General features: G+C 49.2%; 2 protein-coding genes across 5 annotated transcripts in view; both read right to left on the reverse strand.

The window, feature by feature from the left end:
* Positions 1-16,336, reverse strand: part of NCAPH (non-SMC condensin I complex subunit H) — a 33,620-nt gene extending 17,284 nt beyond the window's left edge. The window contains exons 1-6 of one of the 2 annotated variants that reach the window (XM_086328206.1): positions 16,249-16,336; positions 7,899-8,118; positions 7,675-7,765; positions 6,891-6,983; positions 6,428-6,566; positions 5,818-5,942 (exon numbers count right to left, since the gene is read on the reverse strand). In XM_086328206.1, the coding sequence (XP_086184332.1) occupies positions 5,818-5,942; positions 6,428-6,566; positions 6,891-6,983; positions 7,675-7,765; positions 7,899-8,118; positions 16,249-16,267 (687 nt within the window). In that variant the 5' untranslated portion in view covers positions 16,268-16,336. Of the gene's footprint in view, positions 1-5,817; positions 5,943-6,427; positions 6,567-6,890; positions 6,984-7,674; positions 7,766-7,898; positions 8,143-16,248 lie in introns of both variants that reach the window. The other variant, XM_086328205.1, reaches the window with a different exon arrangement.
* Positions 16,337-19,957: 3,621 nt separating this feature from the next.
* On the reverse strand, positions 19,958-24,516 carry ITPRIPL1 (ITPRIP like 1). Of its 3 annotated transcripts, XM_086328208.1 has the most exons (3): positions 24,313-24,516; positions 24,021-24,124; positions 19,958-23,177 (listed from the first exon to the last, which is right to left on the reverse strand). In XM_086328208.1, the coding sequence occupies exon 3, from the start codon at positions 23,161-23,163 to the stop codon at positions 21,520-21,522; it is 1,644 nt and encodes a 547-aa protein (XP_086184334.1). In that variant the 5' UTR covers positions 23,164-23,177; positions 24,021-24,124; positions 24,313-24,516; the 3' UTR covers positions 19,958-21,519. The 3 variants fall into 3 exon arrangements, with proteins under 3 accessions (XP_086184334.1, XP_086184335.1, XP_086184333.1); XM_086328209.1 differs by lacking the exon at positions 24,021-24,124; XM_086328207.1 differs by lacking the exon at positions 24,313-24,516 and having other exon boundaries at positions 24,021-24,298.
* Positions 24,517-24,730: the final 214 nt, after the last annotated feature.

Genomic DNA, 24,730 nt, shown 5'->3' on the forward strand with positions numbered 1-24,730 from the left:
TCTCCGGTTCTTTACTGGCCCCCTCAACCCTGAGCCCAACCTCACCAGAACTGAGATTCTCCTCTCACTTCCTGATACGCAAGCCCCAGAACAGCACGCACGGCACCCCTGCGCTCTGCCTCCTCACCCCTCACCCAGTCAGCACAAGGCTTGGTGGGCTTTCCTGGTGGGCCCGTCTCTACCACCTACCTTGTCCTTCCCACCCTCACTGCCATTAATATAACCCCTGCCTGAGTTAACCCTTGTCTCTGGTCTCTCCTATGCCTTATCCTAAAATACCAGAGGTGCTACTCCCATGCCCTTCCTCACAGGCTCACCACAGCAATGGTTTTCCTCCTGGATCCCACACCTCCAAAGTCTTATGCAGGTAGTTACCGAAACTCAGCATTTCAAAGAGTCCACACGAAATCTGCACATCGACCCACATTAACAGCTGAAAACACTAAGATAACTTTCCTCACTTCTGCCTAGAATTAGATCACATCAGTGTGAGAACAATGGTTCTTTCATGTGAATTAGATTTGACTTACATCTTTGAGTGACTGGATGGGAAAATGAATCACTGCCGGCTATGCAGTCTGGAAAAATGAACTCTTTGAAATAAGGGTCCCAGCAGGGGAGAGAAGCAGTAAAAGCAGGCCTTGGTAGACAGCAGACTGCAGGTTGAAGTCTAGAGTCATTTCAGGAGTAAATCCTCCCTTCCAGTCCAACTTGGACACTGTCCAGCTGCTGAAGGAACCAGAACTTTCTCTGCTTCATGACCTCTGCTTGTGCTTCTGCCCAGAGTCCCCTTCCTGTCACCACCTGGCAAACACCTACCCACCCTTCATGGCCCAAGGCAAATCTCACGTCTTTCGTAAACTCTGACCCCCACCCACTCCGGTCTCCTGAGTAGGAGCCCTGGCCTTCCTCACATTGTCTGTCTGTGCGGTCCTGACCTGAAGAACTAGGACAGAAGCAGGCTGGACCCCCCGTGGCAGCAAGAATTCTGCACACAGTAGAATCTGTCCAAACCAGATCAGCTCACACGCAAACAAGGGTTCTCAGTTGGTCCAGACCCACCCACAGAACGTCTGCTTCCCCATCTTCTGCCACCATCCAGAGAATGTGGGTTCAACAAGCTGGAAGTTCTGTTGAAACTTTAAATTTTAGGTTTGTGTGCATCCCCTCCTCCTTCTTTATCTTCCATTCTTTCAGTTATTACAAGTTTACTGGAGGTTACAGAGCAAAAAAGGCTTTCCGACGTGGGGGAATCTCAGTGTCTCTTCAACACCCTGTTGATTCACTTGCATAAACAGACCACAGCCCGATAGCCGCAGGCTTGCAGGGAGCGGCACTGCTCGCTCTTGTGCTCTCTCTAGGACAATGGAGAGGCCAGTGTAAGCGTCCTCAGGCTCCCCAGAATTGGGTTTACCTGGGAAGAAAGAAGATGGCCGGAAAAGAGAACGTCCAGCCACGCCGTTGGACATTCCGTGTAGCACCAAAGCACATGCACGAATGGTGGTGAGGGACTTCCCTGGCGGCCAGTGGCTAAGACCCACTGCCAACACCGGGGCACCAGTTCCATCCCTTGTCCTGGCGGTCAGTGGCTAAGACCCACTGCCAACACCGGGACACCAGTTCCATCCCTGGTCCAGGAAGATCTCAGGGAGACCCAAGTGTTGACTGGCCATCAGACTACGTTTCCCTAGTCCCTCCACTCAACACCCTCCTGGACGAGTCTCTCCTACCTAATTCTCTCCTCAAATCTCCAACACGTTCCTCCTCTACACTCGCTGTCAGTCGAAGACCTGGCTTACTTCACTGATGGGGCAGGAGTGGGTGGAAGGGGAGACACAGCCAGAAGAGGATATCCAGAATGTGCCCACGTGCACACACTCAAGCCCCATTGCTCATCAGCCACTGTGCTCCTCCGCCAAGCCCCATCCAAGCTGTCCACTCCTTGACCTCTTCACACACTCAAACACCACCCTAACATTTATCCTCCCTTTTCTGCATCATCAATAATTCTTTCTCCACTAGATGGGTGCCATCAACAAGTAAACACGCTGCTAATTCTCCCATTTTTTTAAAAAGGGTATTTTTCGCAGAATAAGAACACAGAATTATAAAATTCGTATGGAAACACAAAAGACCCCGAATAGCCAAAACAATCCTGAGAAAGAACGGAATTCATGCTCCCAGAGTATACTACAAAACTACAAAAATCAAAACACTATGGTATTGGCACAAAAAACAGACCCATGGGGACTTCACAGGTATGCCAGTGGTTAAGAATCTGCCTGCCAATGCAGGGCACATGGGTTCAATCCCTGATCTGGGAAGATTCCACATGCCATGGGGCTACTGAGCCTGCATGCCGCAACTACTGGAGCCAACGGGCCCCGGAGCCCACATCCAGCAGCAGGCTGCAATGGGAAGCCCACGTGCTGCAACTCTCGCCACAACCAGAGAAAGCCCATGTCCAGCAGCAGGCTGCAATGGGAAGCCCACCACTGCAACTGGAGTAGCTGCCTCTCGCCACAGCTAGACAAAGCCCACGCTCAGCCTTCTGACCCACTGCAAAGACCCACTGCAGCCGAAAGTAAAATAAAATTTAAAAAGAAAAAGACAAGACACAGAGATCAATGGAACATGATAAAAAGCCCAGAAATGAACACATGCACTTATGGTCTATTAATCTATGACAAAGGGAGCAAGAATAAACAATGAGGAGAAGGCAGTCTCTTTAATAAGTGGTGCTGGGAAAACTGGACAGCTACATACAAAAGAATGAAGTCAGAACACTCTCTAACACCTACACAAAGATAAACAAAATGGACTGAAGACCTAAATGTAAGACTGGAAACCACGAAACTCCTAGAAGAAAACAGAGGCAGACACTCTTTCATATAAATCATAACATTATTTTTTGGATCTGTCTCCTAAGACAAAGGAAACAAAAGCAAAAATAAACAAATGAGACCCAGTTAAACTTAAAAGCTTTGCACAGCAAAGGAAACCACTGACAAAATGAAGACACAGTCTACTGAATGGGAGGAAATAATTGCAAGTGATATGACTGATAAGGGGTTAAAATCCAAAATATATAAATAGCTCATACAATTAAGTAATCAGAAAAACAAAACTTTATCAAAAACTGTGCAGAAGATGTAAACAGACATTTTCCCAGAGAAGACATACAGATGCCAGACAGACACATGAAAAGATGTGCAACACTACCAACCATCGGAGAAACGGAAACCAGAACAACGAAGTACCACCTCACACCTGTCAGAATCGCTACCGTTAAAAAGACCACAAATAACAAATACTTTGTGGAGAAAAGGAAACCCTTGTATACGGTTGGTGAGACTGTATGTAGGGAAATTAGCAGCCACTATGGAGAACAGTATAGAGGTTCCTCATTAAACTAAAAACAGGACTACCATATAATCCAGTAATTCCACTCCTGGGTATACATCTGAAGAAAAGGAAAACACTGACTTCAAAAGGTATATAGTACATGCATCTCAATGTTCATCGTGGCATTATTTACAATAGTTATTTACTTTAATTATTTTACAATAATTAATTTACAATAATTATTTACTTAAGTATCCATCAACAGATGAATGGATAAAGAAGATGCTGTGTATGTGTGTGTGTGTATATGCATGTGTGTATATACACATTTACTCACACACACACACACACACACACACACAATGGAATACTACTCAGCCATTAAAAAAAAAAAGATGATTTGCCATTTGCAACAACGTGGCTGGACCTGGAGGTTATTACGCTTAGTGAAATAAGCCAGTCATAGACAAATACTATATGTTATCACTTATATATGAAATCTAGAAAATAAAACAAAGCATGTATACAACAAAATAGAAACAGACTCAAAGACATAGTGAACAAACTAGTGTTTACCAGTGGAGAGGAGGGAGGGACGTGAGAGGTGGAGGACTAAGAGGTTTAAACTACTGTGTACAAAATAAATAAGCTCTAAGAACATAATGCCCAGCACAAGGAATACAGCCAATATTTTACAGTAACTTTAGAGTATAACCTATGAAAATTTTGAATCACTATATTGTACACTCAAAACTATATAACATTGTAAATAAATTATACCTGAAAGACAGTTTTTAAAAATAAAAAAAGAATATATTCTGCAAATATTCCCATGTCAATAAATACTACATCATTGTTTAGGAAAGAAAACAAAAAAACCCCACACAAACTCTGGACCTTACTTTCCCTGCATTTGCCATTCTACTACTCTGCCCCAATTTACAGCAAAACTGTTCCTCTCTCCCCACTTGTTTTCCTCTCCCAATTTTTTACGAAAAAATTTTCAAACCTACAAGGATGTTGAAGTAGTCATAAGAATCTCTGTTTACCTTTCACCTAAATTTCCCAACAGGTGACATTTTTCATGTTTGCTTTCTCCCTGTCCCCTGACCAACAGAATCTTCTTGAAAGTGGGTATTACAAGACTCTGGCTCTCTGCCAGTTATTAAGCTATTGCCACTCAGCTCCAAGCCTACCATCTATGCTCTGCCATGTGATGCTGGGTCAGAGGCCACATCTCAGTTGTGTCAGCAGCTCCCTACTGGGCTCCACCAAAAGGAGGCACTAGAGGGAGCTGGTAGGGCTGGAAGGAGAAGGGACCGCTTCTTTCTGCAGGACTCCGGTTCCTGGGAGTGTCAGGCAGCAGTGACGGCCCGTTCCAGCAGCAGCAGGCCCACCTGCGGCAGCAGCCGAACTTCACTTGCGCTTCATACTGACGCTCACAGAACCAACCTTATCCAGAGCCAGGAAGAGACACCAGCACCAGCAGGGACGCCCTCCTCAGAGGTCTGGGTCCTGAGCCCCAGGCCCCTCCTTCAAACTCAGCCAGGGGGCACCCCTTCCTTGGAGGCCTGGGCTGCACCTCCCCAGGGCCCCTTCTCCAAGCTCACCAAGGCCTAAGGCCGCCATATTTGACACAGTTGACCATTTCCCCCCCTCCCTGAAACTCTCATTTCAACACCACATTCTCCTAGTTTTCCCCCAGCCACTGGACGTTTCTTAGTCAGCTTTCTGAACTCTTAAGATAGGGGTACCCCAGGGCCCTAGTCCTTTTTCCATGTACACTTGTTCTCTTGGAGATCAATTCCACTCTCGTGACATTAATCACCATTTGCTAATGTTGTGCAGATAAGAGAAATAACTGAGCCCATTGTTGGTGGGGGAGTAAATTGATACAACCATTTCTAAGGGCAACAGAAATTCCGTGTCTCAGAATTTTTTTTTTTACAAATATATTCCCACAAGAATGCAAATATGTACAAGAATGTTCACTGAAATTGTTTTCATTAACAAAATTGTTTTTAAATTTGTAGAAATATCTGTTTGCTTTAAATTAACTGCTAATTTATAAAGAAGCCTCCGGAATCATTCCTGTAAGCAGATTCCTTGGATTTGCTAAATCATGTAAGGTTGTTTACAGCAAGGACTCTGGAGGCAGGCCGCTTAGCTTCATGCACCTCAATTAGCTCCTCATAAACTGGAGCAAGGGTGCTGTGAGGACTGAACGGGCTATCACAGGCCTAGGCAGCAAGATGTGCCCGCAGACACACCGCAAATGTACTCAATCATTCTGAAAACGGGGGAAAACAGGGACCGGCCCTCTTCAGTCTTCACTGAAAAGCTGAAGGATGACAATGCAGAGAGACCAGCTGAATGTTTTACTACCCTGAGGCCCGAACAAGCACATACCAGCACTTCCACCTCTGAGGTTCTGAATTAGTCAGAGACCACACTGGGCACACAGTTCCTCACCTCGCACTTTCGATCAGCGCTGGAAACATTGAGGTTGTTTACATTCTGCTCGATGGTTTTGCACGAGTGCTTCTTCCTTGGCTTTGGGGCCTTCTTGGCTGTTCCTGTTTCAGTTGCACTTCCATCTGTGAGAAGGAGTAAGACTGTGCACTGTAGGGGCTGCTTTGGAGCATGTGACTGAATCTATCAACACAAGCTCTTCAAACTCTAAAGAGTGATCATCACTGCAATACACACCATCCCCTCAAAGCAGCAGGCACATCTAATCCTCAGGGGAGGGAGAAACCAAGCTACTAAATTAAGTATCTGGCTTCTGATACAAGTCAATTTCCAAAGACACATCCCCCCAAATCAGAAGCTCCCTAGTTGGTGATGTTTACTCAATCTTGTCTAAATAAAATTCAAAAGCTTTTATAAGGCCCTTCTCTTTTCCAAAACAAACAAGCAAATCTAGTGTTTGATTATCTTCTGAAATACAATTCTGAAAAAAGTCCATGTCTTCAATAAAATGGGAACTGATTTCCTGTGACTTCATTCCAGTATGTTACTTGAACAACTACCTGCTATGTCCTTTGAAAAGTCCCTTATATTCAGATCCCAGCCCGTATACCTGCACCATGGTCCTCTGCTTCTTCCGGAGGTGGCGCGTCCTTGCCCAGCCCCCCTAGGACTTTGTATACGTCGGCATGCACGGCATCTACCCGCACAGCATAGATCTTGGTGCTGGCATCCAAAGTGCCGGCAGCTACCTGGTCAAACAAGCAGAGGGGTACACGTGCGGATCAGAGAAAGGAGCAGCTGAACAGGCAAAACACAGCAATCTGCATCAAATATTTACTTGCCCTTAAGAAAAAAATGACAAAGATCCCCCTAAAACTGATAGGGAATAAACAGAACATAATGGAAAGATATCAGCTCTTCATCAGTTTAGGAAAGAAAGTAAAGTAGGTAATAAAGTGTCCTAAACAAGGAAGCCTCGCGTGTATTTGTAGAATCCAATTATTGTGCTGTGTTAAATATTAGTCATCATCAGCATTCACTCAGATGCAAGAGTAGGTGGACATCCTTCTTACTTTAAAGTTGGTCGGTTCGGCATCTTTCTGTTTAAGAATCTCTGACATAAAATCAATCAAGTGCAGGCCGAAAGCATTCTTGGTGGTGATTTTCTGAAAACAGAAAATTGCAGAAAGGCCTGTCATTTAGAGCCTAGGCTCATGTAAACAACGCTGCCTTGACAAGGGGAAGCTAAGTTTGCAACAGGAATAGCCCACATCTCAACACAGACATCGAACCCCACCCACACCTGGTGCTGCAGCCAAGTCCCTGTGTGCACTTCTTCCTTCTCGAGGTCTGCAGTGACGGCACAACTCCCGAGTGTCCCTGTGCGCACGCCCTGTTCTAGGTGCTGACAGAGGGGCTCAGTGCCCCTCAGAGCATCTCTGTGTCAGGGATAGCTCACTCTCATTTCACAGAGCAGGACCCTGGGGCACAACGGCTGGGTGCCTTGCCAAGGCCACGCAGTGTGTAAGTGGCCGAGACAGAATTTCAACTCAGGCCAATTCTAGGACTCACAACGAGTCCACAAGCCTGGGATCTATCTACTGTTTAGCTCCAGAACTACACTACTAACTCTAGTATGCTGCCTCTCTAGTCACACTAGAGGGGTCAGGCAACTTGTCACAGGGGTGGCCATGGTCTCTAAGAAACAGTAAAACCACACTGAAAACACCAGCATGGAAGAGTCACTGAAAGTGTAAGTGCACCATCACCGACCGTGCACTCTCTACAGAACCAAGGCTAGACCTCCTCTCCGACCAGGCTGCGAAATCTTTACTGATTAATCCAGCCGACACTCACATTTTCAGTAGACAGTTTGATACAGGTGGAGTAATGTTCAGTAATCTGTGTGTTTGTAAACTTGGGCATTGTCGCTGAAATTTCAACATTCCTAAAGGAAAAACAAATGAAATGGGCGCTGTTGAGAATCCAGACCTAGAAACCATGAGGTACTGTGGTGATGCAAACCCGCATGACCCATGATGCAGTGGCTGCCACAACGAGGCGGCCCAGTGCCCACTCACCTGCCGGAGGGGGAGGCCAGCAAACGTGGGGAGTCTGTGCTGAACTGCAGGTCAAAGACCCTGGAGCGCCTCCGCTGCAGCTTCTCCTTCTCATCATCATTCTGAGGGAAGTCTTCAAGGACTGGGGTGCCAGGAGTGTTGAGAGGGGCCTTCCGGGGCAGGGCCGTGGGGAACGCCCACTCTGCAGGTGAGGCAGTGCTGTGGTAGCGTCCACGGGGCCCTGAAGGAGAGTTCTTCATTGTGGCTAAGGGCGAGGGAACGAAACACTGGCTCAGGAAACCTTCAGCAGGACACTCCCCATGTCTAAAGGGGGGCCGCAGCCTGTCGCAGGGCGGACACTCACTGAGCATCTCCCACCAAGATCTTTCCCAATTCTAATATTCTGTGGTACAACCTCTATGGGCTTCAGGTGGTGCAGTGGTAAAGAATCTGCCTGTCAGTGCAGGAGACGTGGGTTCAATCCCTGAGCTGGGAAGAACCCTGGAGAAGGAAATGGTAAGCCACTCCAGTCTTCTTACTTGGGAAATCCCATGGACAGAGGAGCCTGGCGGGCTACATCCCATGGAGTCTCAAAGAGTCAGACACTACTTAACACACACACACACACACACACACACACAACCTCTATAGTTCGAGTTACTTGGCGAGTGAGGGGTTTCTGATGCTTCCTGCCAGTCTGGACAAATACCCACTGTGCAGTTACTGTGAACCTAAAGCACCATATGGGATATAAAGGTGGTTAAGAAAAAGTCACTGCCTCTGAGAAGCCCACAAACTAGCAGAACAACAGACATGTTCAACCATAATGCCAGGCAAGATAGAGAAGACGAGATGCTGAGATAAGGGTGAGGTACGGGCTATCGTGTCAGACAGAGTGGGTTCTAATCCCAGCAGGGAGACAGAAAAAACAATACAAATATGTAAAATAAATAGAGTCACCCAAAGATTACTTACTAACTGCAGAGGGAAAAATGTCTCTTTTCTCTGGGCATGTAGGATCTTAGTTCCCTGACCAGGGACTGAACTTGTGCCCCCTGCAATGAAGTATGCATGTGACAGGGAAGAAAAGTAAATGTGGCAAAGTGTTAACAACTGTTGGGTTTAGGTTGTGAGTGTGAGACTCTACTGTCTTACTCTTTCCATGTCCCTGGTGTGTTTGAACATTTTCATAACAGGAAGTTAGAAAATGGATGGCATGTTAGATGGAGATACAAGCTCTGGAGAAAAGTAAAGCATGGAAAGGGAACAGGACTGGGGAATGGAGGTGGGAGGTCATTTTTAATACAGTGGTCAAGAAATGTTTCAGCGAGAACATCACATCAGAATCAAGACCATGTGGATGTCTGTGGGAGGTCACGTGGAAGCCGGGGGAACAGCGAGTACAGAGGCAGGTACATGCCTGGCACACCCGGGGGCCAGTGTGGTGCAAGAGGGATGTGGGGGAAGTGAGAGAGGTCACGGGGTGTCAGATTTGCGAGGCCTGGTGGCTCAGGAGCACCCAACAGAGTAAGGCTGGGACGACGGGTAGGGGTGTATGAGCCCTACTTATGGGCCACTGTAAAGGCTTGGGCCTTCATGAGAAGGGAAGTGATCGAACATGCTTAGAAAAGACATTAAGTGATCTAACTTATGCTTCGTGAAGACCCTATGGCTGTTCTGTTGAAAACAGACTGAAAGGACGAGCAGGAAGACCAATTAGCAGGGAACTACCAAGAGCCAGGGGGCTCCCCTGCTGGCCCAGTGGCAAAGGGCCCAAGAGGAGCTCCCCCACGTCCAAGGTCAGGGGCAGCGGCTGAGAGGAGCTCCCCCACGTCCGAGGTCAGGGGTGGCGGCCGAGAGGAGCTCCCCTACATCCAAGGTCAGGGGCGGCGGCCGAGAGGAGCTCCCCCACGTCCGAGGTCAGGGGTGGCGGCCGAGAGGAGCTCCCCATGTCCGAGGTCAGGGGTGGCAGCTGAGAGGAGCTCCCCCATATCCAAGGTCAGGGGCGGTGGCCAAGAGGAGCTACCCCACATCCAAGGTAAGGAGCAGCAGCTGTGCTTTGCTGGAGCAGCCATGAAGAGATACCCAACGTCCAAGGTAAGAGAAACCCCAGTAAGATGGCAGGCGCTGAGAGAGGGCATCAGAGGGCAGACAGACTGAAACCACAATTACAGAAAAGTAGCCAATCTGATCACTCGGACCACAGCCTTGTCTCACTCAATGAAACGAAGCCATGCCATGTGGGGCCACCCAAGACGGGTGGGTCATGGTGGAGAGGTCTGACAGAATGTGGTTCACTGGAGAAGGGAATGGCAAACCACTTCAATATTCTTGCCTTGAGTTCAAAACCCCATGAACAGTATGAAAAGGCGAAAAATAGGACACTGAAAGAGAACTCCCCAGGTCAGTAGGTGCCCAATATGCTACTGGAGATCAGTGGAGAAATAACTCCAGAAAGAATGAAGAGACGGAGCCAAAGCAAAAACAACACCCAGTTGTAGATGTGACTGGTGATAGAAGCAAGGTCCGACGCTGTCAAGAGCAATATTGCATAGGAATCTGGAATGTTAGGTCCATGAATCAAGGCAAATTGGAAGTGGTCAAACAGGAGATGGCAAGAGTGAACGTCAACATTCTAGGAATCAGCGAATTAAGATGGACTGGAATGGGTGAATTTAACTCAGATGACCACTATATCTACTACTGTGGGCAGGAATCCCTTAGAAGAAATGGAGTAGCCATCATAGTCAACAAAAGAGTCCAAAATGATGCAGTCTCAAAAACGACAGAATGATCTCTGTTCGTTTCCAAGGCAAACCATTCAATATCATGGTAATCCAAGTCTATGCCCTGACCAGTTACACTGAAGAAGCTGAAGTTGAATGGTTCAATGAAGACCTACAAGACCTTTTAGAACTAACACCCAAAAAAGATGTCCTTTTCATTATAGGGGACTGGAATGCAAAAGTAGGAAGTCAAGAAACACCTGGAGAACAGGCAAATTTGGCCTTGGAGTACGGAGTGAAGCAGGGCAAAGGCTAATAGAATTTTGCCAAGAGAACGCACTGGTCATAGCAAACACCCTCTTCCAACACAAGAGAAGACTCTACACATGGACATCACCAAATGGTCAACACCGAAATCAGACTGATTATATTCTTTGCAGCCAAAGATGGAGAAGCTCTATACAGTCAGCAAAAACAAGATTGGGAGATGACTGTGGCTCAGATCATGAACTCCTTGTTGCCAAACTCAGACTTAAATTGAAGAAAGTGGGGAAAACCACTAGACCATTCAGGTATGACCTAAATCAAATCCCTTATGATTATACAGTGGAAATGAGAAATAGATTTAAGGGACTAGATCTGATAGAGTGCCTGATGAACTACGGACGGAGGTTCGTAACATTGTACAGGAGACAGGGATCAAGACCATCCCCAAGAAAAAGAAAGGCAAAAAAGCAAAATGGCTGTCTGAGGAGGCCTTACAAATAGCTGTGAAAAGAAGAGAAGCAAAAAGCAAAGGAGAAAAGGAAAGATATACCCATTTGAATGCAGAGTTCCAAAGAATAGCAAGGAGAGATAAGAAAGCCTTCCTCAGCAGACACGAGTTTGATTCCTGGGTCGGGAAGATCCCCTGGAGAAGGAAATGGCAAGCCACTCCAGTATTCTTACCTGGGAAATCCCATGGACAGAGGAGCCTGGTGGGCTATAGTCCATGGGGCTGTAAGAGTCAGGCACAACTGAGCGACTAAACAACCACCAACCCCAGGACAACAGATGCTGGTGGCTCAGACCAGAGAGGGGATGGTGGAGGTGGTAGAAATAGAGAAAGCAAGAAAGAAAAAATAGAAAGAAAGAAAGTGTAGCTGCTCAAATGTATCCAACTCTTTGCAACCCTATAGACTGTAGCCCGCCAGGCTCCTCTGTCCATGGGATTTTCCAGGTAAGAATACCGGAGTGGGTTTCCATTTGCTTCTCCAGGGGATCTTCCGGACTCAGGAATCTAACTCAGGCCTTCCTCATTGCAGGCAGATTCTTTACCGTCTGAGCCACCAGGGAAGCCCGTGGAGGTGGTAGGCAGAGGTCAGACAAGATATAGTCTCCAAGTAGAGCCAAGATGATTTCCTGGTGGATTAAATGTAGGGCATGAGAGGAAACAAAAGAATGAAGGGTAACGACAACACTGCTCTAAACAACTGATGGAAGGGAGTTACCAGGGCTGGAGAGAGTAAGACTAGAGAAGAAGCATATCTGTGGAGAAAGGAGGCAAGGTTGGGGCTCAGTCTGGTGCCTGCTGGGCTTCAGAGGCTTACTAGTCATTCAATGGGGGTTGAGAGTCAGATACTTAAATGTAGAGTTTAGGGAAAAGTTTTGGGCTGGATATATTAATATATATGTGGATGTTGTAAGCACAGAGAGGATACTCAAAGCTACGGGGGATGAGAAGACGAAAAACAGGAGGACAGTTAGAAAAAAGCAAAAGGCTAAGTCCTAGAATACTTCACAGTTTAAAGAGAAGGGAACCACAAGGAATCAGTGAAGAGATGGGTAATGTATGACAAGTGGAGGAGAGGGTGGTATTCTACAAGTCAGGTGAAGAGAATATTTCAGGGGAGGAAGGAGTAGGGCACTACATCAGATGCGCCTGACAGGTCAATTAAGTGAGGACGGAGAACTGACCGTTAGATTTAGCAGCCTAGAAGTTACTGACAAGAGCAGCTTTCCCAGAGTGCCAGGAACAAGGAAAACCATCATCTAAAAGGACGCTGGGTGCAGCAGGGAATACAGCGTGACTGCTGGGCATCTGTAGGGTCCCCGTGAGATGAAGGGTGCAAGGCAGGTGGGGCAGAGTAGGGATTAATCAGAGTTGTGACTTTGTCACAAGCAAGTGTAAAGAGGCAAGAAGAGGGTAAGGGGTTACGGGCATTAAGAAAGGAAGTGATTACACTGATTGACCACGGAATGTAAGCTATGTAGGAGGGGAACAAGGGCGTGAGAGAGGTGAGAGACAGGGAAAAGCAGAACACAGGTCTGCTGGTTCAAAGGGCTGTTGGAGTTGGGGAACGAGGAGTAAGCTGGAGCGACAGGAGTGTTGGAGAGGCAGGGTGCACTGGGATGAGAGTGGCACAGTTCTTGAGAATGATAAGGGCTGCTGCTGCTGCCGCCGCTAAGTCAGTTCAGTCGTGTCCGACTCTGTGCGACCCCACGGACGGCAGCCCACCAGGCTCCCCGGTCCCTGGGATTCTCCAGGCAAGAACACTGGAGTGGGTTGCCATTTCCTTCTCCAATGCATGAAAGTGAAAGTGAAGTCACCGAGTCTTGTCCGACTCTTAGTGACCCCATGGACTGCAGCCCAACAGGCTCCTCGGTCCATGGGATTTTTCAGGCAAGAGTGTTGGAGTGGGGTGCCACTGCCTTCTCCGAATGATAAGGTCTAGGGTATGATAAACCCCACTCCAGTGTTCTTGCCTGGAGAATCCCAGGGACGGGGGAGCCTGGTGGGCTGCCGTCTCTGGGGTCGCACAGAGTCAGACACGACTGAAGCGACTTAGCAGCAGCAGCAGCAAGGTATGACAACACAGTGAATGGCCACGGCCGAGGAGAGTAGATCAAGAAACGATCACTGGAAGGGAGAGCTGAAGGAACCTGGGGGCAGTTTTCAGATTTAAGAATCAGAAGACTTGGCTTCAAATTCCAGCTCCATCACTTACTAGCTGGAGAAATTTTAAGTAAATGCTCTAACGGTTTGCTTCCTCATCCTCCAAATGAGAATAAGAATGTATACCTTGGCTGGTTGAGAATTGGTAATGTGAAAAAACTCCCACAATATAACACAGGTTAGATAAGAACACATTAGTTTCATAAAAACACATTAGTGACACACAACGAACACTGAAAGGCTGCCATGGGCTTCCCTGGTGGCTCAGTGGTAAAGAACCCGCCTGCTGATGGAGGACACAGGTGTGATCCCTGGTTCGGGAGGATCCCAGTGCCGAAGTGAAGCCCAGAGTGGCAGTGAAGCCCCTGTGCCACACCACTGAGCCCTGGCTCTAGGGCCCAGGAGCCACAGCTACTGAGCCCACGCGCCACAACAAAGAGTACCTCCTGCTCGCTGCGAACAGAGAGCCTGTGCAGCAACAAAGACCCAGCACATCCAAAAATAAAATAAATATATAAATTTAAAAGGCTGTCTAAGTAAGAGAAGGAAAGCAATGATGATTGAGGATAAAAGAGAATTAAAAATACAGCTTTATAAGTTTCCCTGATAGCGTCCCACAAGCTAAACGGTATGATTAACAGAACCTTCAGCTGAGGTCAAAACAAAAGAAAAATAAAGTAAAAATAGGAAGGATGCAATAGACATTTTTAGAGGCTAAATCAAGAGGACTTGTGACTACTTGAATGTGGGCACTGCAACCAATGTAAGGAAGGAAGTTGGACCTGAGAAGAAAAACAGATATAGAAAGCACTAAAGGAGGAATCTGTCCAAGAGGGAAACTCAAAATGGAAATTTGAGCCACACCTTATTTCTCAGAATTGTCTTTCCTCAAATTTCTCTCCTTCCCTTTAACATTATACATCCATTCTTTCAACTGATAGTTACTTTGTATATCCACTTCCTCACCTCCTACTCATTTTTCAACCCCTCTGGTGTGGCTCCCATGCCCACCACTTTATGAAAACTGTCTCGTCATCATCACCCACAACTTCCATGTTGCCAAACCCAATGGTCACTTTTCAGGCCTCATCCCACCTGAGAGAGTGCCTGCCTCTGAGATTTCAGAGGCTTCTTGGCTTCTATACCACCATGCTTTTCTGAGTTTTTCCAGCTCTTCCTTTTCTAACAAGCTTCTAAACATTGGTCCCAAGTGTTTTCTCTACAGGGTGTTCCTGATGTTCTCACCTATTTCCATGGTTTTGCCAGCTATACAATGAAAGTGAAAGTGTTGGTCGCTCAGTCGTGTAGCTTAGACTCTTTGTGACCTCAGGGACTGTAGCCCGCCAGGCTCCTCTGTCCATGGGATTCTCCAGGCAAGAATACTGGAATGGGTAGCCATTCTTTTCTCCAGGGGATCTTCCTGATCTAGGGATCTAACCTGCCTCTCCTACATTGCAGGCAGATTCTTTACCATCTAAGCCACCAACGAGCTGGGAGCTATACAGTAATGATGACCAAATTTACTTCTCAGTCCATAGGCCACTTCCCTGAGCAGTCTGTATCACTGCCCCCAGTGTCAAACTCTTATCCAAGTGATTATTGACCCTTTCACCTGACCCACTCAGGTAAGTCACTTGCTGCTGCTGCTGCTGCTAAGTCGCTTCAGTCGTGTCCGACTCTGTGCGACCCCATAGACGGCAGCCCACCAGGCTCTGCCGTCCCTGGGATTCTCCAGGCAAGAACACTGGAGTGGGTTGCCATTGCCTTCTCCATTGTGTGAAAGTAAAAAGTGAAAGTGAAGTCGCTCAGTCGCGTCCGACTCGTAGCGACCCCATGGGCTGCAGCCTACCAGGCTCCTCCATCCATGGGATTTTCAAGGCAAGACTACTGGAGTGGCTTGCCATTGCCTTCTCCGGGTAAGTCACTTACCACGTCCAAAAAAAGTAACTCTCAATTTCCAAACCTGGTCACAAGACCTACAAAGCCCCTGCCTACTGGTCGGACGTCACTCGATGTTCAGTTACAATGTCATGGTCCTTGCCCGTGTAAGGCTCTTTCTTGCTTACTCTTTTTGTGTGCTTGCTTCTTCTGCCTGGAACTCGTTTTCCAGAATCTGCTTAAAGATCTCTGAGTTCCTCCCCCGACTCTGCTCTTCTCAAAGTGAGCACTCAGCCTCATCTGTAACTATTTAGTTTCCTCTCTTCCGAACTAAAACACATGCTCTAAGAGGATGGGATCTTATCTATTTTGTTATTTATTGTAATCGATCTCTACATCTGAGAGAGGGTCTGGCCCAATGGGGACACTGGGTACTTGTTGAAAGGATGTAAAAATAAATGCAAGCGTAATAACCATATAGCGGTAACCTCCATACTTCAAATGGCCCTGAACAAACGTGCACTCCGGGAAAATCTCTTTTTTAACGAATAGACACCACCCAAGGTGTAAGAGCCCGAGGAAAAGGCGTCTGGTATCCCGCTCACAGCCGGAAGTGCAGCCCGGGCCGACGCCGCGTCCTGATTGGCCGGACCTGCCCGCCTGCCCACCCCGCGCCGGCCCTCCTCTCCCAGTCTGCCGGCCTCTCGCTCAGCCCCGGGAAAACAAAACCAGCGACAAGGCCGAGAATAACCGCACTCCCCGCTCAGGCCCGCCCGCTTCGCACCGCTTCGCACCGCGCCCTTCCCGCCTAGCCCCCGCCACAAAGCCTCACCAGAGCAGGGAGGTCTCATCTTGTCCTCCGCGTCGCCAGAGCTGGTTTTAAATTGCGCGCCGAGACGCCAGGTCGCCGTAACGGCCGTGATGACGCCAACGTGGGCGGGGCCAGAGGCGCGCCTGCGCAGACCGCTTTAGTCCTCCGCGCGGAGAGTTCGCCCAGCGCGTGGAAGTGAGAAATCAGGGTTGAGGGCTCGCGGCTCGAGTCGTGAGGGTGGACCGTAGTGGATCTGTGGAGCACGCCATCCCCCCGAAATAGTATGGAGACTCCATCCTTTCAAGCGCTAGACGCGAAACTGGGTCCTAAGAACCGAGCGTGGAGCTGAGCGGGCGGCACTTCTGATTTCACGAAATTCACTAACGGAGGAGGCAGGTGACCAAGGAAACGAAGGTTGATTTTCCCATTGAGACCTGTGCTGTGAGGGCAGCAGAACACCCACTAAGGAGGCGGGAAGTGATGGACTGGATGTGGGATGGAGGTGAGAGGGAGCGGACACCGGAATGAAGAGCGTTAACAGGCGGGGGAAGAACTGATGCAAAATATTGTGTGTACTTTAATGAAGACTGTCGTTAATATATATTCTTGCGAAAAGATTCCTAGATATCTTATCCCCTGTCAAAAAAGTAAGGTTAAGATTGGAAGTGAGACAGGTGTTTTTGTGCTGCCTGTCTGTTCATTCCATCATTGCATCCAAAGAATTGTATTATGGGAGAAAAGACTGTTCCCCCAAGTGTTCCTAGAGCATCCTATAATTTCTTAACACATTGCATTTTATACAGTGCCTCTTCGCAAGGGTGCTATTGGCATTCAGGGTGAAACAGTTCTTAGCATGTGACACTCTTGCCCTCTCTGTAGGACTGTTCAGTGTCCCTGACACTGAATGCCCTTCAGTCATTTTGGTAACCAAAAAAAGTACTACCCGTTGAAAACGACTTTTTAGGCCGATTTACCTTTTGCACAAACTTGTGCTCCCAGTGACCACCTTCAAATCTTTCGTATAAGGCAGTGTTCGATAGAACAAAGAAAAGAAGTTTACCCAGGAACCCAAATCAGCACCCAGGAGCCATCCTGGACACCTCCCTCTCCCTCACTCTATCTGCTCAATCCATTGCTGGACTCTCTTTAGTTGCTAAAAGTCTCTTCAAAACTACATCTCTTTCCATCCGTGTTTCCTTCCTGCTGGTCCACAGCAGCCACAAACCTGCTCAGACCCCCTTCTCCTGGGGCCCAGGGTGGTGTTTCCTAAGTTCAGGATCCTTTTCTTCTTCATCTTCACCCAGTTAACTCCCATCATGTTTCAGCTCACGTCCTCAGGGAGGCCTTCCCTGATACACTCAAGTGTCCTTACCGGAGGCATCAGTAGAACTTGTCACCCTTGTGGATTTTGTTTTCGTGTTTTTCTTCGGCTGCACTGTGCCATGTGCAGGATCTTAGTTCCCTGACCAGGGATGGAACCCCGTGCCCCCTGCAGTGAAGGCACGGATTCTTATTCACTGGACTTCCGGGAAGTCCCTACCTTTGTTAATTTTACATCTGCTGGGGTGACTCTTTTGTATCTGTCTCCTCCATAGACTGTCATCTCCATGAGGTCAAAGCATACCTTTGTTCACCATTGTTTTCCCAGAGCTTGGTGCTAGCCCTGGACACAGCAAGTGCTTAAATACATATTGAATGAGCAAAGTTGGAAGACAAGTTTAAATCCTGGGGTGGGCATCTTAACCTCTGGGCTACATGTTCTTCCCCATTTATAAAGCAGTGATGCTAATACCCCCCTTTCACTAGGCTTTATGAGGAATTAGATAAAAGATCCTGTGAGCACATGGACTCAGGTTACACTAGGGTCCCAGCTATCGTTCTCTATGTGCATTTGTGACAGGAAGTGGGAATGAGTGTGATTCTCTGGATTCCGTGCATGCACATCTAAGAGCAGGGGGGTTGGGAGGCTGGCAGGTGACACTGAACCTAGAGCCTCTGAAGAACTGGCTTGGAATGTGTGGCAGGAAGGCTCCTAGCAGACCCATAAAGCTGTTCGCTGGTTATAATGCAGCCTCCTAAGCAGACTGCGTGGGGCTCCACTTGCAGGGAGGCAATGCCAACTCCACCCCCTGCATCTCTGAGCCAGGCCCGCCTGCTGCAGACAGGTCTTTGCACCTCCCATTGTGAATGCCTTCTTTGTTTGGGGGCATTAGGACTACAGCGGGTGCCAAGAGATGGATTCATCAGTGGTGTGCAAAACTCAGCTCTGCTGTCTCCAAGAGTGAAAGTCCCGGGGCCCCTCCCCCACCCCTCATGGCCAGAGCCGTGCTGGAGCCATTTCCCCTTTCCTATTTTTCACTCCTCACCCAGATTCTGCTTCCTCAAACCGAATGCCAAACAGCCTTAGTTTAGGTGAGGAATAATAGTGTTGTCAGTTGGCTACCTGTACAAGCAATCTTTCAGCTTAAATTTGCCCAGATCTTCCAGCCTGCAGCTGGCTCATATCATAATGTACATAATGTACTTCCTGATATAAACCAAGTCACTGGGGTTCAACACGTAGCTGAAGTGGCTCTGAGCAAATGCCTTTTTCTATGTGGAATGAAATTCCTGACCTAAAGACTGAACGAAGAACCAACAATTTCTATTTTCCAGAATTCCCAGACAATAATATACCACCTTTTATCTTAAAATTAGTATAGTGCTTTTTGCTTTTCAAAACTCTGTAAACCCTACATCTTGATTTATTCCCAAGACTATGCTGGAAGGTGGTAGGATGGGTACTTTCTTTAGCCTCTGCCACTTACGAGCTATGTTACTGGGAGAAGTTGTATCCTCTTAAAAAAAAAAATGTACTTGGCTGTGGCACTTGGGTTCTTCGTTGTGGCATGCACGATCTTTAGTTGTGGCACGTGAACTCTTAGGCACAGCACGTGGGATCTAGTTCCCTGACAAGGGATCGAACCTAGGCCCCCTGCATTGAAAGCGTTGGGTCTTCACTGGACCACCAGGAAAGTCCCTGTGTATTCCTTCTGAGTCTCAGCTTCCTCCTAGGTAAGACGGGGGGTTAAAGCACCCACTTCACGGGGTTATAGTGTGAGGATTAAATGAATTACCAGATGTGTCTGGGCCATTGGCAATGCTCAATGAACACTAAGTATTCCCATTATTATAACTGCTGTTGTATCCTGGGTACTAGCCAGATATTGTTTGAGAATAAAACGTAGCTTCCTAAATATCTGGAAGTTTCCCCTTTTATTGTAGAAATATTCCCAGAGCACAACAGCTCTGCTCTTCTCATTACTACTTGTTTTTCCTATACTCTTTCTTACACACTCTGCCGCACCCAAGCTTTGCTGACTATTCCCTTTGTATTCTTCTGCCCACTCGTAACTTCACATTTTCTTCCTTGTCTCCTCCTAGACTAGAAACCACCCAGTCCTAGATCCACCTTCTTTCTACCTGACAGACATAAGCCTTATGGAGTTTATATATATTACTTGTAGACATTAAGACCTTTCAATGTGGCTGAATATTTTGGTGTGGGCATCCTGAAAGTATATAACTTGGGTGTTCCTTAAGATTCTGAATTATTTTTTCCTGGCTACTGGCCACGCTGATGGGAAACCACAGGGCAGACTGGCTCAACATACACTGAGAAAGACCAGGAGGCCCTGGATGAAAGAAACAGGCTGATCTGCTGTGTGCTACTGCACCAGATTCCAGTTGATACAGAAAATAGTCTCCTTTATTGATTTGGAAGTAAAACATCAGCAAATTACTTTCTAAACAAAAGCGTATAGATGTTTTTAAAACACCAGAATCCCACCAGCAGAGAACCAGCATCACTGCATCTGAACTTGAAAGCAGCACCTGGCCGATACCTACAGACAACGTCAGAACCTAGCAGCTATTGTGCAGCAGTGGGGGCCCTAAATATTGGCTGGCATCAGCATCTGGGACCCTTGTCATTTATTTTTGTGGAAAGGAGGGTGTGGATTCTATAACCAAAGCCTCTGTGGCCAGCATCTAACCCTCCCAGAGCTCCCCCCACCCAAGGTCAAGGTAAACGTGGGGCCCGGTTCTGGCAGTGCTGGCGTGCTGGCTAGGAATAGCACTGGTATTTCCAAAACAACCACACCCACAGCTAGAGTCTCACATTTCTTAATGCTCCTCCCCAGGATACCCAGGGTTTTGAAAGACGGGGAAATATACCAATCACATCTCCGGAATCATGGCTTTGTTAGAGCTGATCAGCTTCAGAGCCCCTTCCTGTCCAGCCCTGGCAATGGGCCTGGATTGCAATGACCCCACTTTGCAAACCCACAAACATAGTTCAAATAATACCTTGTCATCTTTGAAGAGAGAATACAAAGGCATTACCAGACTGAAAAGAAGCACAGCTACATGTGGTAGCTAAACCTTCTTTCCATTTAACAAATAAGTGACTCCCCTCAGAAACAGTAATTGTTCATCTCCAAGCCTCCCAAGAGACTGTCCTTAAGGGTTTTTTGATGTTTCCAGGCCCGAAGTTGGCCATCGGATGTTGGCAATGTCATTAACTTTAGAATACACATCATCTCAATTATGGGACAGGCCATTGTCGACTTAATATTTGTTTGTGAATCAATGCTAATAAGTTATTTGGGTAGCATTGGAGTTTTTTTCAGATGCATAAAACAGCTATATTATATTTCACATAACATGAAGAAAGGGCTAAATGAAGAAAATGGCAAATAAACATCTTAAAATAATGAAGGTCTGAAAACTCTGATCCTAAAATAACGAGAAGCTGCCATAACAGTATTTGGGGTAAAATGGGGTGCTACCAGCTTGGCTGTGAATTGGGCTGAGTTCAGTAAGGAAGCCAGTTTACAAGGGATGTGTGTGGAGTCATTCACACACACACAGAATAAGCTGGAATGGAGGTATTCTCTGGTTCTTTCACATCCAGTGTTGCTACACACCCCAACTTCACAGGTCCCCTCCAGATCTCAACTCTTCAGCAGCAAGGCAATCCCATAACATCCATTTCCCTGGGCCTTCTTTGGGTCATGATGAAAGTTAAGTCAGGAGAAGAAAACTTCAAAGATCCACCCTAGATTAGCCCCTGCAGGCTGGACCCCTCCTCATAACCGCTTCATGTATACGTAAGTGTCTTAATCGATCATAACCCCCTACTGGCAAGGTGAAGGTCACATATACTGCTGATGTGTCTGAGAAATAAAACTCTTTTTGCTGCCTGAGGAATCAGAAATACCGTCTCCCCCTTTTTAATGGCCTGAATACAAGTCAACGTGCCCCGGCCAGCGAGGAACAGGGCAGAGCTTTCACCTGGGCCAGAAGGTTGTGGAACTCTTCCACCGCCTGTGAATGTGCCATGGGGTTTAGCACCAGGTGTTGGAAGAGATTGACGGGCTCAGCATTCCGAAATGTCTTGGGAATCGGGATGGTCAGGGGCAGGAAGGTGTTACCGATGAGGAAGTGATGGAGAGACCTCTGCTGGAGGCCTCGGCCCAGGAACCAGAGGATGTCCTGGAGTCGCTGGGAGAGCATGTCGTGTTGCCAGTCTGTGAGGGGGAGCCGCAGTAACAGGTGCATGAGGGCTGTCTTGAAGTGGTAAGAGGTGAGGATGGGGCGGGACGCTCCCTGGGGTAAACTCTGAAGGTCCCGGAGACTCAAAATGATCTGGAGGCACTTGAGGTGACAGGTGTTCTCGGGAGCAAAACGCCCGACCAGCTTGAGGAACAGGTGCTCACAGGCTGCAAAGGACTCGGGCCAGTCCACACTGGTGACCTGTTCCTGGTCAGGGGCCTGACTCACCAGGTAGACCAAGGTGTCTTCCCGTTGCACCCCCAGGACCAGGCGGATGGAGAGGAAGCGGCCCGAGCGGTAGTCCAGCCTGAGCTTGCAGCAGGTGGTGGACAGTGGCAAGCTGAGCTTGAAGTCATACTTGTGGGCCACGAGGGCCCAGGCATTGCCCACCATGTTCCGGAACCATTGTACAGTCTTGTACACATCCAGGTGGGAGCCGGTGCAGAGCGCCGCCTTGATGGAGCTGTTAGACTTACCCACAAGGGCCGAGTGGTCCCTGTGGTGGTGCACCAGGCACAGCACGTCCCCCAGCAGCTTCTCGCGCTTGCACACGCATTCTGACTCCACCAGCACGCAGCCACAGCGGCGGCCGAGGGCCGGATCCCTCATCTCCAGCACAAACATTGTGCCCTGTGGGGGGATGATGGGCACCAGGATGTCAAACTTCTGGGTCTCATGAAGGGTTCCCCATTTCTCGAAAGCTGCCCCGATGCCCAGGCAGTCCTCCAGCTGTGGGTGAGCCTCTCGGCGGCTGAGCACCCGACAGGCCTCGATGAGGTCATCCACAAAGCTCTCCACAAACTCGCAGGTGCAGGGCAGGTCCCGGGTGACGTTCTGGACGTGGTGTTTGTGGAAGGACTCCAGGGCCTCCCTGGAGGGGAAGTCAGTGAGCCAATTGTAGGAGGTGATGGGCACCACCCGGACCTCCTCCTCATCGTCGTCGCTGCTGGAATCAAAGGCTGGCTCGTGCTGCATGTTCTGTCGCAGGAGCTCAAAAATGAGAAAAATGCAAAAGAGGCCAGCATTCCACAGATTTCCTAGCATCCAGCCCAGGGGGCCCTCCTGGCCGTCCACCTGGAATGGCCACCCCCTGTCCTTCTTCCCCAGCACTAGCTGGTCACCGGAGGTGTCCCCTCTCCAGAAGTTCTCCGCCTTCTGCTTCTCCTCTGCTGCTCGCTTCCTTTCTTCAAACTCCAGCTCCAACTGGCGCATCTCCTCGCTCATCCGCTTTTCCAGCTGCCGGCTTCTGGCTAGTGTGTCCAAGTCCATCCGGTCACTGACCAGCAAGGGGTGGTGGACAACGTACATCACTGCCAAGAACAGAAGGCTTATCACAGCCATGGAGGCCCCTGCATCTGGAGAAGTAGGAGGGTGGGAGTCAGTGGTGCTCTTCAGGACGCCTCTGCTCTCCGGCGCACACTCCCCGGAGTCCCGGAACCCCACGTCCTGGAGGCCAGCTACTCAGGAGGAACAGAAAGCTCACAGAGCTGGGGCTAGGCAGAGCAAGGGCGGTGAGCCCGGGAGGAGGCTGGGGGGGGAACGGGGAGCAACCAGATGTGCCACCCAGTCTCAACTGCTTTCCTTCCACATGGTGTGGGTGGTGTTTAAGGTTTCCAGGATGTGGACCACAGAACTGTCTGCGTTCCTGAGGAGGAGGGGGTGGGGGACCCTTGGGCCAGGGTGGCCTCACCCGACTCATCAGTCCACTGTGGGCACCAGGTGTGCCCCGCTGATCCCAGAGGCTCCCTTCCACAGGTCTGCCTGAGCAACACCTTTTCTCCTCTTGCCCCAGGTCAGCCCCAGGCCCGGCTGTAGCACCCCACTTCCTCTGTGACTTCACAATCCTCATTCGGCACACCCTGTGTCATCAGACCACTCAGCCTCTCCTCTTCCCCAGTGCCCGGTAGACCAAACCCCAGTGGGAGCCAAGGAGACACAGAGCCACCAGTCACCTCTCCAGCCCTGCCCTTGTGCTCTCTGAGATCCTTAGGGGGCTGCGGGATGCCCCATTGGTGAGCCAGGCCCAAAGGCAGGCGCAGCTACATCTCTCAGCCCAGGAAACTTCCTGAAGAACCAGAAGCCCTAGGCCTCCTAAGAGCCCACAGTGGTGGATTCCTCTGGCTCTCCACCCACCGCAGTGGCCTAAAGCTTCCTGGATCTTGAATCCACCCCACCTGTTCACAAGCTATAGGCCTTACCGAGATCATGAAGGACTACAACGTGTGGGCCCTGAAGCCAGGTGGTGGGCTCTCCTCCCTTTGGAACTTGTCCTTGCTTAGTCTCACCGCCCTCTCCAGGAGCCCTGTTAACATTTACAAGGTACCTGGGGTCTGGATCAAAGTCGTACACCACCACCCACACCCCTTCCCCGCCCCGGGCCGCCATTCATAACTTCCCCAAATTCCACGCCCAGAGATCTGAACTCTCATCCGTCTATTTTTTCCAAGCCAACTCACGGTTTCTCCAGGGACCCGGGGCCAGGTTACTCACAGTCGGTGTTAGCACGGATACGGTCTTAAAGAGCCCGCGCGGCCTGACGGTCCCCGCCCTCTTCCCCGCGCGGCGGGGGCGCCGGGTTCCTCGCCGAGTCCGCCCGCAGGAGTGGTCCCGCTGCCCTCTCCCGGGGAGCGCATCGTGTTCGCCCGAGTGTCCGATCGCCCGTGAGCCGCAGGCCTCGAGACCCCAGCGTGCCCCGGGCGGCTCCGAGGGCGCCAGCCCGACTAGGCGCTCCCGCCGTCCAGGCTCCGCCCAGCCCCGCCCAGCCCCGCCCACCCAGTGGCTGGCCGCCCAGCGACCTTGCGGCGGGAGTGGGGCCCAGGGATCCTCCTTGCCGTCGAAACCGGAGCTTTGTGTCCGCCGCCTCCGCTCCTCAGGCCCTGCGGAGGGGCTGTGGCCCCAGACTCGCTGC

This window comes from Bos grunniens, chromosome 11 (assembly GCF_055505025.1).
Source record: "Bos grunniens cultivar Pamir isolate PY7600 chromosome 11, Bosgru_T2T1.0, whole genome shotgun sequence".
NCBI classification, from domain to species: domain Eukaryota; kingdom Metazoa; phylum Chordata; class Mammalia; order Artiodactyla; family Bovidae; genus Bos; species Bos grunniens.